General features: G+C 44.9%; 1 protein-coding gene across 7 annotated transcripts in view; it reads left to right on the top strand.

Moving 5' to 3' along the window:
- The window catches only part of LOC138569804 (protein adenylyltransferase SelO-like), a 1,380,025-nt gene that overhangs the window by 1,104,564 nt on the left and 256,256 nt on the right, over positions 1 to 19,205 (top strand). For all 7 annotated transcript variants that reach the window (XM_069648140.1, XM_069648139.1, XM_069648135.1 and 4 more), the window contains 3 exons: positions 13,481 to 13,525; positions 13,602 to 13,683; positions 13,794 to 13,886. In XM_069648140.1, the coding sequence (XP_069504241.1) occupies positions 13,481 to 13,525; positions 13,602 to 13,683; positions 13,794 to 13,886 (220 nt within the window). The remainder of the gene's footprint in view (positions 1 to 13,480; positions 13,526 to 13,601; positions 13,684 to 13,793; positions 13,887 to 19,205) is intronic.

Here is a 19,205-nt window from a genome sequence, read left to right on the forward strand (position 1 = left end):
GGCATAGGATAAGCATCAAATGCGGAGATGGCGTTGACTGAAGTCTATGTGAAACCTCCAAGAATAATCAGGTTTTGTTACCAACACAATAGGGGAGGACCATGGGCTTGAAGAGGGCTCGATAAAGTTTGCCTTCAGTATTTTTTTCACTTCCTCAACCACTATTTGTTTTTGGGCTTCTGGGAGTCTATAGGGTCTTAAATGGACCACTTTTCCCTTTGGAGTTCTGACCTAATGATAAGTACCATGTACTCCCCCTGGTTTCTTGCAGAATATATCAGGGAATGCCATCCATGACATGCCTTAACTAAAATCTACACAGCCATCCAAACCTGGATGGCTGCCAACGGCCTCTGCCTAAATGGGGATAAAACCGAGATCCTCATAGTAGGGACTAGCAAAACTCTCAACAAACTCCATCCACAATATAAATCCTTCAACATCGATAACTCCATCATCACAGTCTCTAAGACTGTCAAAACACTAGGTGTTCACCTAGATTCCTCACTATCCATTTCTCGCATGGTCAACGCCATAGCCTCCTCCTCAGAACTCACCTCCAAGGTGATCAACGCAGTCAAACCTTTCCTCTCCACCAAAACTTGCCTATCCTTCGCCAGAACCACAATAGGTACCAAATTGGTCTACTGTAATGCCCTTTTCCTAGGTACTTCCGCCAGTAATTTAAAAAAACTCCAAATCACACAAAACAACGCGCTTAGGGCAGCGCTGACCATCCCAAAAAGAGAACACATATCTCAAGCTAGGAAAGATGCCCACTGGTTACCAGTAAGGAAACGCATACTCTTCAAAGCCATGGCCATCACACATAGGTGCCTTACCTCAGACGCCCCACCCTATCTCTCAGAAAGAATCACCTTCAACACCTCCAACAGACCCACTAGAGCACTCCGCGCCAACCAAATATATGTTCCCATGTTCAAAAGAACTAGAGCTGAAGGGTCCAGCTTCCAACACCTTGCACCCAAATTTTGGAATGCCCTGCCAACCTCACTAACCTCACTAAGGAATGAAGAATCATACACTACCTTCCGCAAAACCTCAAAACCTTTCTATTCCGCTAATGTTTTTGCCTACTAACATGCACGGCTATACCTCCACTGTAACCAAAGGAAAGTATAACCCCTGCCTTTTAACACCGGTCATTTTACTACTGTTACTGACTGTATCCTACCTATGTTAAGCTCAAGCCTTCTGTAACAGCGCCCCGATGCCTCAGGGCAGCTCTGTGCGCTTTATAAATCCAAATAAATAAATAAATCCCCAGGCTGTTTAAATCTTCTTGCTTCTGTCTACATAGTTCTTGGGGAATAAGCTCACCATCTCCTCAGGTACCAAACAAGACAATATCGAGGCAGCGGAAGGATTTTCTTTCCCCTACTTTAAGAGATTTACGTGGTAAAGGTGGGTCTTTTGCTTCCTGTCAGGTTGGGCTATTGTATAGGTAAAATTCCCCGTTTGCTCTAGTACCTCATATGGCCCATGCCATTTTGAGACAAGTTTATTTTCAGAGGTAGGTAACAGGACTAATACCTTTGGTCCTACTGAAAAGGATCTTACATTTACCTTCTTGTCATAGGTGGACTTTTGTTGGACTTGAGCTTTTTCTAATGTGAGTGTACACTTGATTTCGAACGAGTTTCTTTTAACACCATGTTCTCAATTGGTCTCCCTCGTTTGAGCTCGGACCAAGGATCTCCGACTTTCGAATGTGTGATGGGTTTTGCTTAAACCTTCGCAGGACCACTTCGATTCACTTCACTTCTCATTCTTGCCAATCTACTACTTTAGTTTCTACCACTTCTTGGCTGGATCCCTTACAGAGACCTTGGATTGAGCAGCCTTGTGGTGCTGGACCACTCTGTCACTGGTATTGAATCTTTCTCCTTCAATGTTCAAACATCCATCAGCAATTAGGCTTTTCTCATGTCTTTCATCACACGCGTTACCAATCTTTGTTCTTGCGCTCTTTATACAATGTTGCCGTTTGCAACCTTGATTTCAACACAGACCAGACTTGCATCCGTCTCCCCAAACTCACCGTCTGTGTTGCTCTCTCTGGCGCTGCTTTGATCTTGGAGCCAAGAAGAGTTCCACGGTGGCTGCTGTTCCTCCCTGGCTTGGTCAGCCATGCAGCAGGGCCCCCGGTATCTTCAACACACAATGCAGGATTCTTCAGTCTGGTTTCCTGACCTAACGCTTTTTAATCTGAAGGGTTTCGGAAAGTCACAGTGTCTCGCCGGAAAGGTCAAAGGTATCCCCCTCCTTGTGCACCCTTCCTGTTTTGCCGTCTTTCTTCCCTCGTTCAGCTGTGGTCAGGAAAATACTGTATCTTTGTGTGCTTTGCCTCGCTCAGAGTGTGCTTTCATGCTCCGCCATTTATCTGTGTGGGGAAGCGTAATGGAAGTCAGGTGTGAGTGATTACCAGTAAATGCTTGACTGTCATAAATCACCAAAGTATTTTATGAAAAGGATACGGTAAACAAAAAGGATACAATTGATAGGGGCCTTCCGGATCCTTGAATTCACACGATTTGATATTAGTGATGTCAATTTAGACCTTCCAAATGATACAACTCTCTGACTGATAAAACAGGCAGAGAGAAGGATCTCTGGAAAGGGCGTGGGAGAGTAATAGGAAGGCAGCCTAGGAAAAATAAAGCATTATGAGAAACTATCCCACTACCCTCTCTGATAGAATGGCAATAACGCTAATTCCAATACTAACCTGTAGGCTTAGAACTGGAGTATCCACCAAAGTCTATGAAGAAATCCAGGAAAAGAACCAACGACAAAGGAGGGAAGGTTAGTAAGGGAGACTTATCCCGAACGGCACGAGGCTCATGCTAGATACCGGGTTGATGCACCACAGGATAGCGTCCATAGTTCTGTGCAAAGTCACCTTCAAATAAAAGTAGTAGATAAACCTTCCTTTCCCACAAAGAACAGAACAAAATTGAAATGAGTCCACCTGTTATTTCCTCACAGGTTCAAACCAACCGCGTGCTGGATACATGCGACAAGAGTATACGCCGCTAGGACAGCTGCGCTCGATGAGTTCCAGCGTCCACGTGGGATTTTACACGCAAACCAAGTACACGCAGCCAGGTAGCCGCACTTGAAGAGTTCCAGCGTACGCGTGGGATTTTACATGCGAACCAAGTACATGCAGCCAGGCCAGCTGCGCTTGAAGAGTTCCAGCGTCCGCGTGAGAGTGAAAGTGGAAACTTACACGCGGACAGGAAAACAGCATGCTAATGGAACAGGAACCCGCGTGTGAGAAGACACGCTAATGAAACCTGCTGAAGGCAGATAAAGGAGATTGTGTGTGAAGGAAACACGTCGATGAAGGCCAAGGAAGCAACTGACGGGATGCGAAGCCGCAGATGAAGAGTTCAGCTACCAAGATGCCAAAATGTTCAATCAGAAGCAGCGAGCCACGTAGCCACGCTGCTTATGAACGTTCTGCCATAACACACGTGACTATACTGAATCACGTGAATTCAGCGACGTGAATAATGCAGATGTTGTTTTCCCGGTAGTACATCAAACAACCTCCATCTCGAATAAAACGGTCTAGCAGTTCTATGAGCCTAACCCGTTCTGCGTACAGACAGAGTTCCAGATCCAGAGGTAAAATGTCCAGCAAATGTCCACCCCCCAAAGGAGCAGCATCTCCCCTCTTCAAGTGGAATTTTCTCAATAAAGCGGGAGCATGGATATTGGAAAGAGGTTCCCACGATCTGTCTTCTGGGCCATAACCTTTCCAGTCCACCAGATAATAAGGCCTGCCCTAACGTAATCTCATATACAGTATTTCTTGTACTTCAAATTCGTCTGATCCTTTCACAGAAACAGCAACAGGCCGTATAGGCAGTCTAGTAGCATCGGAGCATGGTTTAATGAGTGAGACGTGAAATACTGGTTGCACTCGCCATTGTTGTGGCAATGCCAGGCAGACAGCAGCCGGGTTAATCACGTTGAGCACCTCATATGGCCCTATGTACTTAAGCAACAGTTTCTTTTTTCCCGGTATCTTCAAGTTCTTAGTAGACAGCCATACTCTCATGCCTGCTTTGTAGACTGGTGCGGGTTCTCTACGAGTATCAGCATAGTACTTATCTCATTTTTTAGCCCACTCCAATTGCTGTAATACCTTCGCCTGTATAGTCTTTAGATCACTGATATTACGAACGGCTGCCCGAGTGTCCAAAGACAAACCGGAATCCAACGGAATGGATTTGGGGTGTTGCCCATACAGAGCATAGAAAGGAGAAGTGCCTATGGCACTATGGTAGGAATTATTGTAGGCAAACTCTGCTGCTGGCAGGATAGTGATCCAGTCTGACTGAAACTGAAGACACAAACACGGCAGGTGTTGCTCCATAGTGCTATTGGTCCTCTCATCTGTCCATCTGTTTGGGGATGATAAGCACTAGACATCCTGTCATCAATAAGCAATGCGGAGGTTAGTGCTCTCCAAAAACGGGAGGCAAACTGTGAGCCCCTGTCGGTAATTATCACTGAAGGTAGACCAAAAAACTGGAAGATATGCCTGATGAATAAGTCAGCCAACACTGCAGCTGTTGGTAACCCAATACAGGGAACAAAAAGAGCCAATTTAGTAAAGTAGTCCACCACAACCCTTATGCTATTGTAACCATTATTACTTGGGAGTTCCACCACAAAATCTATTGATATCATGTACCAAGGTTTGTGAGGAACAGGTAAAGATTGTAGTAAACCCACTTGTTTGCCGGGAGTGTTCTTGCATTGGATGCATACTGAACATGTAGAAACATAATCAATTACATCTTGTGTAATAGAAGGCCACCAACACCGTCTCTTGAGCAGCTCAATGGTTTTCTTTTGTCTAGGATGGGCTGCCACAATTGAATAGTGTCCCCAAGTGAGAGCCCGGTTCCGAGTGGTATCTGTTGGTAGATAAAGCACCCCCTGTGTGAAAGGCAAATCGTTGTGGATGTCTAGAATCAATTCCTGAACCAATCGTGGATTTTGTTTCACCCATTCCTATAATTCATGTTTGAGGGAAGTCTGTGCAGAACAACTACATATCACATGATCTGCCAACAACGTATTTTGAACCGGAGGTTCTTCCTTCACCTCCTCGCTGATGCAGGATAAAGCATCTGATTTAACATGTTGTCTGACAGGGCGATATGTGATTTGAAAATCAAATTGAGCAAAAAACATATGCCATCTAGCCTGGCGAGCAGTAAGACATTTCATAGTTTTGAATGCCTGAAGATTCTGATGATCTGAATACATCAACACCTGAAGTTTGGCCCCAAGAAGATGATGTTGCCATTCTCGAAAAGCATCCTTGATCGCAAGCTATTCCCGTTCAGTAACGGTATAGTTCTGTTCATATGGTGTTAGCTTACGAGAAAAGAAAGCAACTGGATGCTCCTCTTTGGTTTCTGCACAGATTTGTGAAAGAACTGCTCCCATAGCAACACTGGAAGCATCACCTTACACAATAAACTGACAATCAGGGTCGGGATGCTGGAGTACAGGTGCAGTGGTAAATGCTTCCTTTAGTGTCTCAAATGATTCTTGGGTGTTCGGATTCCAACAGAATGGTACTTTGGATCTAGTCAAGGCTGTTAATGGGGCCACTATTTTGGAGAAGGAACGGATAAATCTGCGATAGAAATTCGCAAAACCTAGGAATGACTGTAGAGACTTGACATTATGTGGAATAGGCCAATTCAATATAGCTTTAACTTTGGAACGGCTCATTCGGACACCGTGGTTGGTGATATCATAACCCAGAAATTCAACTTCATGTGTATGAAAGACACATTTCTCGGCTTTAACAAAGAGTTTGGTCTCTCTGAGTCTTTGTAGAACAGTGGACACATGTTTTACATGTTCTGAGAAAGATGATGAATATATCAATATATCATCCAAATAGATCACCACACACTGGTCCATCATGTCTCTGAAGATGTCATTCATGAAGAACTGAAACGTGGCGGGAGCGTTACAGAGACCAAAAGGCATCACCAGATATTTGTATAGGCCGTACGTGTCTTGAAAGCGGTCTTCCACTCATCGCCTTCACGGATGCGAACCAGATTGTATGCTCCCCGTAAATCTAATTTAGATAAGTACACAGAAGTGCCAAGTTGATCTAACAAAACATTTATGAAGGGTAATGGATATTGGTTCTTTATGGTGATGTCGTTAAGAGCCCTGTAATCTATGCAGGGCCCTAGGTCTCCCTCTTTTTTCAGAACAAAGAATAATGGAGAGGCAGCAGGCGATTGGGATGGCCGTATGAAACCCATATCAAGAGCCTTATCAATGTAGTCTTTTAAGACAGCATCTTCTTTGGGAGTTAAAGAATAGACACGACCAGTAGGTATCTTAGCCCCAGGAATTAGATCAATCGGACAGTCATACTGTCTATGAGGTGGCAGATGTTCTGCCTGGCCCTTGTCAAAGACATCTGCATATTCAGTATATTCACATGGTATATGTGTACTGCTCTGATGTACGACACTGATAGAAAAACCTCCCTCCATAGAGGCCAGAATATGTGATTTGGATGACACCCCTGGACTGGTAAAGCAATGTTTGTTGCAATAGACAGAAGGATATTGAATCAATCCCGTAACCCAGTCAATGGTTGGATTATGAAGAGTCAGCCAGGCAAGACCAACCAATAATTTGTAATGAGGAGCCGCGATGACATCAAAAACCATTTCCTCTGAATGCCCATTTGATAAAGTCATTCGAATAGGTACAGTCTCCTGAGTGACCATAGCTGAAGTCAAGACTGACCCATCCACAGTGCTCACCGTTTCAGGTTTGTTTTTGGTTATCAAAGGTATAGAGCATTTTTTAGCATATGTAATGTCGATGTAATTATTTGTGGCTCCAGAATCAACCAGGGCCCTGGAAACTAACTCTTGATCAACAAAAGTAACGTCACCTCTACACCTATAGGTGTGTAAGCTGGAATGGTACGGGAGTCCGATGTACACTCGACACAGGGACTCCTTCTAGTGTTGAGTTTTGGCGTTTCCCGAACGCTTAACTGGTTTCTTGGGACATGCCGCCAGTAAATGCTCAGACGAACCGGAGTACATGCAAAGATTTTTTTTTCTACGGTTTTCCCTTTCTGCATTAGATAATTGGCCTCTCACAGCACCGATTTGCATTGGTTCAGGGTCATTTGATGAGGCTGCTGGTACCTCAGAACGAACTGATGCTTGCAAGAATGGTTTTCTCTCTCCTTTGCGTGCATTTCTTCGAGCATCGATTTGTAGAATCAGATCGAGCAATTCTATGAACCCCGTAGGGACCACAGGAACTGTAGACAAGGCGTCTTTTATGTCTTCTGAAAGACCCTTGTAAAAAACTGCGGTTTTCTTATCTTCAGGCCATTGGGTCTCGGCGGTTAATTGATTGAATCTGGCTATGTAAGCTAATAGTGTTTGGTTACCTTGTTGTAGATTAAGCAATTCCAAATCTGTGGCTTGAGTAGCATAACGCATATCAAAGACCTTGCTCATGGCAGATAGAAGCTTGTCACAATCGTACAACAAAGGACTGTTTGTCTCCAATAAATGATTAGCCCAAGCAGCAGCTGTGCCCCCCAAATGGGAAAGCACGAAGGCCGCCTTTGTAGTTAAATCAGGAAATGAGTTAGGCCGGCACAGGAAATGGAGTCGGCACTGATTGACAAAGGTTCTATAGGTTTTGGGAAATCCTGTGAACCTTTCTGGAGGAGCCAAAGGAAACTGCTTTGGCATAACCACTTGAAGGCTTTCCTGTTGTGGTGCCGGTCTACCGGATCCAGATGCAATGGCAGCTGGAGCCAGTGTTCCCTGAGAAGCAGCCCGAATAGCGTCTTGCATAACATCCATACAATGACGCAATGTGTCCTGTGCCGTAATCATTTCATTTCTCAAATCTGTGATTAATTGAGTCAAGACCGTTAAAGGATCCGTACCCTCCATGGCTTCTGATTCTGTCATAAATCACCAAAGTATATTATGAAAAGGATACGGTAAACAAAAAGGATACAATTGATGGGGGTCTTCCAGATCCTTGAATTCACACGATTTGATAGTAGTGATGTCAACTTAGACCTTCCAAATGATACAACTCTCTGACTGGTAAAACAGGCAGAGAGAAGGATCACTGGAAAGGGCGTGGAAGAGTAATAGGAAGGCAGCCCAGGAAAAATAAAGCATCATGAGAAACTATCCCAACTAACCTCTCTGATAGAATGGCAATAACGCTAATTCCAACACTAACCTGTAGGCTTAGAACTGGAGTATCCACCAAAGTCTATGAAGAAATCCAGGAAAAGAACCAACGACAAAGGAGGGAAGGTTAGTAAGGGAGACTTATCCCGAACGGCACGAGGCTCATGCTAGATACCGGGTTGGTGCACCACAGAATAGCGTCCATAGTTCTGTGCACAGTCACCTTCAAATAAAAGTAGTAGATAAACCTTCATTTCCCAAAAAGAACAGAACAAAATTGAAATGAGTCCACCTATTATTTCCTCACAGGTTCAAACCAACCACGTGCTGGATACACGTGACAAGAATATACACCGCCAGGACAGCTGCGCTCGATGAGTTCCAACGTCCACGTGGGATTTTACATGCGAACCAAGTACACACAGCAAGGACAGCCGCGCTTGAAAACTTCCAGCGTCCGGGTGGGATTTTACACGCAAACCAAGTACACGCAGCAAGGTAGCCGCGCTTGAAGAGTTCCAGCATCCGCGTGGGATTTTACACGCAGACCAAGTACACACAGCCAGGAAGCCGCGCTTGAAGAGTTCCAGCATCCGTGTGAGAGTGAAAGTGGAAACTTACATGCGGACCGGAAAACAGCATGCGAATGGAACAGGAACCCGCGTGTGAGAAGACGCGCTAACGAAACCTGCTGAAGGCATATAAAGGAGATCGCGTGTGAAGGAAACACGTCGATGAAGGCCAAGGAAGCAACTGACGGTATGCGAAGACGCAGATGAAGAGTTCAGCTACCAAGACGCCAAAATGTTCAATCAGAAGCAGCGAGCCACGTATCCACGCTGCTTATGAACGTTCTGCCGTAACACACACGACTATCCTAAATCACGTGAATTCAGCGACGTAAATAATGCAGACGTCATTTTCCCGGTAGTACATCAAACAACCTCCATCTCGAATAAAACGTTCTAGCAGTTCTATGAGCATAACCCGTTCTGCGTGCAGACAGAGTTACAGATCCAGAGGTAAAATGTCCAGCATGCATGACAGTGACCTTGCCTGACCATAGTAGTGGGACATGTCAGGTCCAGTGCTCAGGTGTTAGTCTGTTTTCTCTCACAGGGGACTGTCCGTGTGAAAGTGTTCACGAAAGGAAAGGGGGGTAGAGTTCCTAAATATCTTACCGGGTAGGATGTGGTAAAGGTGTTACAGGGAGGGGTATACAGCGTCTTGCCATCAGGTGTCCCACTCCCACTTTTCGAGGAACCCTCACCCAGGTGATCCTCCCTCACTGGTCCACCCCCAGGGTCTGGTCTGGATCCATAGGCGATGGCCATGCTCTGGCTTCCTAAGAGAGAGATCCCCGGGGACTAGCAAGTGAGACACCTTATTTCTCACATATTGTTGGTGCGAACTTCGTCTTCGTGCCAGCATATAGCAAGCTTACACATTGAGAGAATTAAGGGCCAAAGCCAAATTGGATATAAATCCAGAGTAGTTAGGTAGCGTTGCCCGCTAATAATAATTAATCCCAATTCACAAGTATATACACAAAGTAGCTTAATTTATTTAAAAACGTGTGTCCTTAGGTACATAAATACAGTCCTAAATCATTCTAGGCTATTTTAACCTTCCTAAACCAACATCATCCAAATGGTGGCATGTGCTAATGTTTCTCCAGTAACTGGGCTTCATCAAGGCAGTTCCCGCCCATTGGTTGCCCAACACCTGCTCACCAACTCTTCTGCAGGCACTATCTGTACATTTCAAAACTCGCACAAGCCGGCAGCTGCAGCAGCCCAGTGCGCAGTTCCAGTTGTGTAAATGCACAAGCTGTGGGTCTAGTTAATCTTTCACAAGCTTTTTGTGCAACGGCTGACCATCTTACTCCTTCCAATTCAGCCAAACAGCATACACGCTTTTCCAAGCCATAGTTGAATTCTCACCTGGCGTAATTGAGGCACTCTCAGAGACAGGCAGAGTGAAAATGGCGACGGACTTACTGCCTAGCCGCTAAGGCTTCCTTTAAGCACGCTACAACCATTTATCACAAAAGAGATTTATGAGGCAAAGTGCGTTTTTTATACCGCTCGGGTGGAGTTTGTCCTTAACCAACCTAATGAGCTCTTCACTCTGGTGCGCTCTTGTTCCTCCATACCTCCTCCACAACTGATAGTATTCCTTTTCTAACTCTTTGCAACTCTCTGTCCATTTATTTTACTGAGAAAATGATGACTATTTGAGATAGAATTCTATTTTTGGGTTTTAGATCTGCTAATCATGAGCCCGTGAAACTAGCCCAGGCAATCTCTGGGATAGTTTTCAAGTCTTTGTGCCAACTGATGTTATTGCTGCCACCAACCGTATGAAATCTGCTTCTCCCTTGGACCTCATTCATCTTTTCATTCTTAAAGGGATTATGCCTTCTATTGCGTCCTTAGTCACTCAGGTTGTTAATCATTCTTTTACATTTGGGACTATTCCATCCTTTTTGAAACATGCTTTAGTGATTCCTTTATTGAAGAAATCTTCTTTGGATCCTACTCTTCCTGCTAATTTTCGCCCCAATATAGCTCTTCTTTCCTTCTTGATGAAACTGTTGGAATCTTTGGTCACCCCTTTGCTTAGAGCTTTTCTTCAACGTGCGTCTTTCTTTGACCCTTTCAAACTGGCTTCTTCCCCGGTCGTGGCACAGAAACTGCTCTTCTCTGTAGTTGATGATCATATACGACTATGATCAGGGCAGCGTTGGAGCACTTGTTTTGCTTGACTTATCTGCTGACTGTGACACTATTGAGCATACCATCTTGCTTAACCACCTGAATCCAGTCGCTGTCTATGGCACATTGTTGTCCTGGTTCAGCTTTTTTTGACGAATCAGGCCCAATTGCTCTTCCTCTTTCCTCATCTCTCTGCTGGGCTCCTCTGGTCTGTGGAGTCCAACAGGGCTCTGCCCTTTAGCCCATTTTGTTCAACTTTTATATTCAGCCACTTAAGCTCATCCAACCCTGCGGTTTCCTTTGTTGCTCTTACGCTGACGACACTCCTCAGATCATCATTCATATGGATCTCGCACAGCCTGGGACTGCTCTTCGCCTCAGGCTCTGCTTGGAGGTTGTGGAGTATTGAATGAGCGACAAATGTCTGTAGTTGAACAGGGACAGGACTGAGGTGCTGGTCATAGGTCCTCCATCAGTGACCTCTGTTTGGCCTTCCTCACTTGGACCTCTTCCTGCCCCGGTTTGAGTGGTAAAAGACCTTGGCTATAAGATTTCTGTCCGCCGAAGCTGAAATCAGTGCGGTCTGTCAATCTATATACTTTAACATTAAAATCCTTCAGAATGTCCTTCTGTACTAACCAGCTCTTATGCGTGCTCCAGTCGTTGATTTCTTCATTTTTGGCAGTATGGACTACTACCAATTCCTTTTTTTTGCACAGCCAATGCATTGTATTCATTGTCTGCAGATGTTGCTGCTAGTGTTGCTACTCAATCCTCCCATTGGTGGGTGCTCTGCCTGTCTACGTTCCCTTCATTGGTTGCCGGTTCTGAATCGCATTCATTTCAAATACTAGTGAATTGTCCATCGTGCCATTTATGGGACTGGTGAAGAATAGCTTCAGTTATAAATTGTATAATATGATTAATTGCTTTTATTCATATTTATTTATAAGAAGTATTGTCGATGTAGGATGCACTAATTGTACTATTTATATTAAAAAATAAGTGATTGATGGATTTGTAAAGATGTTAAGTTTGATATGTTGGTAGTTTTCATGTCAAAGTATTGCAAAAGTTCTTTTTAGAACTATATACAATAAATAAATACAAATAAATACATGGATGTTGTATTTTAGGTTTTTGATGTCTCATACTACTTTTTAATCCCTATATTTGTGTATTTCAAATCACCAGTTCAACCCTTTTTTCCACATTTTCTTATGGGGTTGTGGGGGAGGGGGCTGGGCTAGAGGGGATGGGCCTGATTGCCATGTTCACTTGCAGAGTGCAATGTGGGTCCACGTTGAATAAAAACAAGTCGAAGGACATTTCTGGTTCAGGGTTCGCCCAGGGCCTTCTACACCTTAGAATGCTATCAAGCCACCTTTAGTTTTCATTGCATGCGATGTTGAGTGCCATACTCTACATTATGTTTAATTATACTACGTGCAGTGTACATTTTATGTGCACAAAATGGCAACGGAAAACGATTAACTCGGGTCCCTCTAAAGGACCATACACGGTTTACATACGGCATGATAATGGGATATGACAAATTTGGGATGTAAAAATGTGAATTTATTTAACAAAATGTAAAGTAAGAACTCATTACATCTTTTATAAGCAGGTTCTAAATCACTTGTCGTTTTTTCATCGTTTTTTCACTGTACATATTGGGAGACGGATAACTTTCCAGATGAAAAGTAACTGATATACCTATCTTCTATTTCACACTATTGTGAACTCTGTTGTAATTTGTCTGCATGTTTTAAAAGTATTGATGATGCAGCAGTAGTACATTATTATTATTTTTTATGATATGTTTTATTGGTTAAAAGTCAAATATGTATAAAATAATCATTAACTTAAAATAAACCTTTAACATTTCTGTTCCAAAAAGAACATCCACAAACTACAGCAAAATCCACTCCACCAAAAAATAAACCTTTAGCCTTTTGATTCCAAAAATCATCCTTGAGCTAAAGCAAAATCCATCCCACTAATTCCCCAAAAAACAGACCATTAGACAGTTAAAATCAGCAACATCCGTCCAAAATTCCATTAGCACCCTCCCTCCCTCCCTCTTCCCCCCTGATCAGATAGCACAGCATCAAGCAGCAGCAATAACCAAGTGGGCTGATCACCAATTAACATCCAGTTCCACCATTCCCCACTTTTAAGAGCAGTAAGGAAACAAGCTGCTGTAGAATTCTCAGGAAAGCAAGCCCATACATTGGAAATGGGATGTTTTGCATGTTACTTGTCAGAAGCCCCAATAAGTAAAAACACTTTCGTAAATGTGGACGAACTTTGCCGAATGTGTCAGCCTTGACCAATGAACATTTTGAACGAATTACGCCGAGTGTTGGGGAAGGCACACAGCATTTTGAAATGGGCTGGTCCCCACCTTGGCCGGTCCAGCTATCCTCTAACAATTAAATTGAGTGCAATGAAGTTTTCGTTGGATTTACAAACATGTTTTTTGAATTCCTTTTACAGGGCTTTACGCGTCCTTGAAGGCTATCCACAGTTATATTACAACAGGTAGGTCATTGATAGAGGACATTTCAAACATCTCAAGTATTGCCTGTGGTTAATGACTGTCTTCTCACTGCTTTAGGTTTTACGAACTGTTCAGAGCTAAGTTGGGCCTCCTGGGAGAAAGCGAAGGCGATAAAACTTTAATTGAATTCTTTTTAAACGTGAGTATATTTATGTTCTTCTCCGTCTCCCTTATTTTACTGATATCACCTGACCTTTTGGCGACCGGAAGCGATTTCTCGTAAGGACGTTGTGATTTTTCCGCCCCTAGCTGATGGAGGACACACAGGCAGACTTTACCATGACATTTCGGCAGCTCGGCGAGATTGGCCAGGACCAGCTGGAGGACCTCAGCATTCCACAGGTACTCCTTCTCCCATGACGTGTGTGCTCGCGAGTATCTACGCAACAGAGGGTTTAACAGTGTTCATTCTTTCATTTCCAAAATGGAATGTTTTAATGCCACCTGAGAGCGTTGCATATAGCATATGAACATTTCAGTTTCGTGGTGCTCGCTCACACACTGTTTCATTTCAAATGTATGTGATCACAGCTTTCGATGCACACTTGGAAATGTATTAATGCTTTGAACTGTCACCTTTATGCATTCCCAGCCTGAATAGCTCCTGGAGTACTTTCTGTGAACGAACTGAACTCGTGATTTTTTTCCTCTTCATTATTTGTGTCTGGTTTCATGCAAACTCATGAATGCATTTTGACCTCTAAGCTTCATTCAGGTCATGAAATCTTCGGTGTTCCCCAGTCTTCGTGCGAATGCTTTCCTTGGATGTTATGGGGGCATATTCTCAGAGAATCCAACTGTTGGCATTTGTTTTGCCTGTCCCAACCCGTGTCAAAGATTGGTTGGTGCTTCTGATGGCAAGGGCAATCACAGCTTCTCTCGCTTCCTTCAATAGCTGAAAAATATCATTTGCCTCAATGCAGTCCTTTACGCAAGAATTGCCATTCTCTCCGTTGCCCACCACTGGACCTACATCAGACTCTACTAAGCATCAGCCCTTATCCTGCTATCTCTTTCTGCATAATGGATGGAAGCGTGCCTGCGCACCAAAGATTACAGAAATAGCATTGTTTAATATGTATGATTAAAGTAGTAATCAAGGTGTGGACCTTTCAGAGGTCCAAGGCTCTCTCTGGAAAGTAGTTTGTGCCAGTGGCGTAACACAAAATGTGGGGGCTCCCCTGTGAGCCATGCTGAGGCCCCCCAACTCGGCAACAAATCACGTGTTGTGCCACGGCAGGCTTAGATTATCAAGCTTGCCAATACGCATGAACGTGCTGCTGAAGGGGTATGCCTAACCTGTACTAGGAGAAAGATATAAATGGGCCTCATTATGGGTCTGGCAGTAACCGTGCCGGTGATACTGGCGGGTTGCCGTCAGACCCGAAAATAATTACCACCGCCTGACTTCCCGGTAACACCGGGGTATTACAACCCCTGCAGCCGGGAAGCCAGCTGCTGGTCATAGGATTCTATGGGAATGGGGAACACACAAGCACCGGTACCGTTAATAACGGTTCCGGTGCCATTGTCATGGTCTGCATACCATGGGTGCTCTGCCCGGCAGGGTCAGACCTGCCGGGCACAGCTACTCCGGCAGGCAGATACTTAGTCTGCCGGTAGGCTTACTGGCACTGTTGTTATCGGTCCGGCACACTTGTAATGAGGCCCAATATGTGTTTTAATGCAATATACAGCACATTTGCTGAGAAAAAATGGCTAAAGAGCAAGAGTGTTTGCAATTGTTTTGTAGGGTAACACCAATCCAATACAAGCAATTCACCAACAATGCACAGGAACATTAATGCTTTGCTATAAAAAATGCCATGCCACATTGAAAACATGTCCCACTGGCTGCACAATGTAGACACGTAATAACATTACAGTAAAGCATGCCAGGCCACATTTAGACATACCTAGACTGATTGCACTAAAATGCCAGTCGAAGTAATAACACTCATCAAGAAGAGAGCACACATTCAAGCCCGGGTCTCTGCGGCCTCTAACGACACGACCAAACTCTTTAAAATCTGCAAGGAACTGGTCAATCCTGTTGTGGTCTCTACCTCTCCTGTTCCCTCCAGCACCTGTGTATGGCTCTGGCCAAAACTCTGGACATCCTGTCCTCTATCTCCTCTTCCTCTCCCTCTTCCTCTCTCGGCCCCCCTTTGGCCATCTCTACCTTTCCTCCTTTTTTCTCCTCTTTCTCTCTGACATCCAACAAAATTTCTAGACAAGTCAGATCTATGAAAGTGTTGTCCAAACAGGTGCTCCCATGATCCTCCAGAACCATCAAGGACCATATTGACACCCTTGCCCCAGCCCTGGCTGATTCTGTAATCACTCTTTCACCACTGGTACGTTCCCCTCTCCCCCTAAGCACTCCCTTGTGCACCCACTCCTCAAGAAGCCGTCTGCCGATCCTACCTGCCCGGCAAAATATTGCCCAATCTCCATCAGCCCTTTCCTGGGCAAACTCTTGGAAAAGCTGGCCATCTCCCAGTTTACTCTCCACACTGAATCTGTTGGTTGTCTCCATGCCCATCAGTCTGGCTTAAGAGCTGCCAGAGGCATGGGAAATGCTTTCCTGAACACGTGTGAAGATCTGCTCTCTAACCTTGATTCCAGCATAACTTCTGTCCTTATCCTTCTGGATCTTTCCTCTACCTTTGACACAGTCAACCACGCCATCCTGATCAATCGACTACGTGAGAACCTGGGCATCACGGATCAGGCCCTGGATTTGCTGACCTTCTTCCTCTTGGACTGCCCCTCCCAGGTTCAACTTGGTCCCTTTCTCTCTGTCACCTCTCTTTCTACCTGTGGCGTTCCCCATGGCTCCAGCCTCTCACCCTGGTTTTTCAACCTCTACTTGGCCCCTTTGGCCACCTGATCTCTACCTTCTCCTCTAACTTTCAGTGTTATGCGGATGACACTCAGCTTTCCTTCAGTCTCCTCTCCTCCCTCGCTTATTCCTGACTGTCTATATGCGATTCAGGATTGGTGCGCCTCCAACAATCTCTGCCTTAATGCCAATAAGACAGAGATCCTTCTCACTGGAACCCGTGCCCGTGCTTTCCCTCCCTCACTCTGTCCACTCACCTTGGGCCCTCTTCCTTAGCCTTCCTGCAAGGCAAACAACCTTGGTGTCATCTTCGGCTCCACTCTCTCTTTCTCTCCTCACATCTAGGACGTCGCCAAGAAGTCCCACTACCAGCGGCTCCTGCTCAAATTGACTCTTACCTTTCTCACTTCCCCCCAGAAGCTTGCTGTCTCCAGAGCCATGTTTTTTTCTAGGCTGGACTACTGCAACAACCTCTTTCTCAATTTGCCTTCCTCTACTCTCTGCCCTCTGCAACTAATCCAGAACAGGACTGCAAGACTTATCCTTGGCCTCAAGCGCAGGGATCGTATCTCTCCAGCCCTGAAATCTCTTCACTGGCTCCCAGTGGTTGCAAAGATCAAGTTCAAGACCCTTTGCATTGTCCACAAGGCTTTCTGGGGTCAGGCCCCATACTGCATCCAACGCTCTCTTCTAAATACCTTAATTCTCGAGCCCTTCCCCCAGCTAGCGCCAACTCTTTAAGAGTTAGACGCTTCTCCAGGCAGAGAGTGGGGGTAGACCTCTCTCATCTGCAGGTGCCTCCCTCTGGAATGGCCTCCCTGCCCTTCTCAAACTTGAGCTGACCACCTGAAGTACCGAAGCATCTCAAAACGTTCCTCTTCTCCTCTGCTTTCTCTCTCTCCCTCCCCTGCTGACCTACCCGACCTACCTGTCTGCTGTACCGACTGGTTGCTTCAGAGTCTCACTGAGTCCAGGCACTTTCTTGATCAGTCACCCTTGTACTGCCTCTGGGACTACCACACACTTAGGGGCTGTAACTGTTACCCTACAGCCCCTTGTTCTGCTTGCACTACCCAGAGCCGCGCTGCACTTACTCAGAGCATTACTGCCATGTTTTCCCCTCCCCTCTTCCTTGCACTTCCCCCTTCCCTTTCCCCTTGCATGTCTCTTTCTCACACATGCACGATCTGAATGACACAAGGCTTAGTAATATTGTTTGTCTTGTCCTCCTTCTGTCTTCCCTCCCTTGTCTTGTCACGCCTAGAAACACTTGTGTACAGGCATGTTATAAATGACTTATATCATATGATATCATATTTTATCACAGATGCCCAGAAAAATATACAATGCCGCAGTAAGAAATGGCTAGACTGGCAGTACCCAAATGCCAGTCTAGCTAGGTAATTACACTTAGCAGGACTGCTTTATCAGAAATGCTCAGTAAAAGAAAAGTCATACTAAACTGAGGAATGACTAGACTGGCTGCACCAAAATGACTCTAGCCACTAATAACACATATCATGCCTGCTTAGCCTGGACACGGACAACCATTATGATTTATCGCACAATCCTGCCCCTCACACAGGTCCTCTCCCTCCCACCCCCTACCCCAACCTCCAAAATCAACTTCTTGGCCCAGAATTACCTTCACGCCCCTCTTCCTTGTCCCAGAGCTTACGTATGAGGCTCCTTGCCTCATAGCTAAGTACTGGGATGAGGAAGAGTGGGACTAGGAGTAATGAAAATAAAATTACAGGTAGCTGAGTCAGGCATTACCTCCATGCACCTCTACCTCATTCCAGTACTTGTGTATGAGGCAGATTGCCTCATACACAAGTACAGGGACGAGGAAGAATAGGGCTAGGAGTAATGATGATTACAAATAAGTAATCAAGGCATTAAACACAAGTAGTGGCATAACACCATTGAGTTGACTGGGCTTCAGTACTCCCTCCTGAAATGTTGGGCTATGTTGACTCAACCTGGCTGAGCAGTTGCCGGACAGAACAGGACACAGATGTTAAACGGCACCTGGGTTTCGCTGATAACAAGGGCCCAGCAATAACTAACGTAAAGCATTTCACTGTTAGTACCTGCATTCAAATATCACATTTTTTAGGCAATTTAAATTGTTATGTTAGTTTAGTAAATGCATGTCAGGGGAGTGATTGGAAGGGTAGATAGGGGACAGGAGACCTCTCATTCTCACATCAGTCCATAATTGGGTGCTTTCTGACTTAAAGGAGAGAGTTAACTGCTTGTAACATTGAAGTCGCACTAGAACAGTCTCATTAAAATGTGTAAAGAAGTTAGATGTCCCCACACAAATAAGTGTTCCCCTCCCCAACCGCCGGTGAAGGATCAGCCCCCTCAAAATGTAGGTTTTGTTCCGCCCCGGAACACAGGCACACGCACCATTCACCATACACACACACGCACACCCAGCCATCCATACATTTAAGCGTGCACCCTTTCACCATAGAGGCACACACACCCAGGCACCCACCCATACATTTAAATGAAATGTCCACCCTTTCACCATATACTCACACAGGCAGCCACCTATACATTTAAGTGTGCACCCTTTCACCATGCAGGCTGCCTAAGTGTGCACCCTTTCATTGTGCACGCATGCACACCCAGCCACCCATACATTTTTGTGCACCCTTTTACCATACACTCACACAGGCAGTCACCTACACATTTAAGAGTACACACTTTCAAAATACACTCACACACACACATCATGGGGTTGAGAGGAGCCCTATTACTTCAAAAATAAATTGTTTCTTTTTGAAGTCACTCTGACTTCATAA

This window comes from Ambystoma mexicanum, chromosome 2q (genome assembly GCF_040938575.1).
Source record: "Ambystoma mexicanum isolate Mex_15411 chromosome 2q, UKY_AmexF1_1, whole genome shotgun sequence".
In the NCBI taxonomy this organism is placed as follows: domain Eukaryota; kingdom Metazoa; phylum Chordata; class Amphibia; order Caudata; family Ambystomatidae; genus Ambystoma; species Ambystoma mexicanum.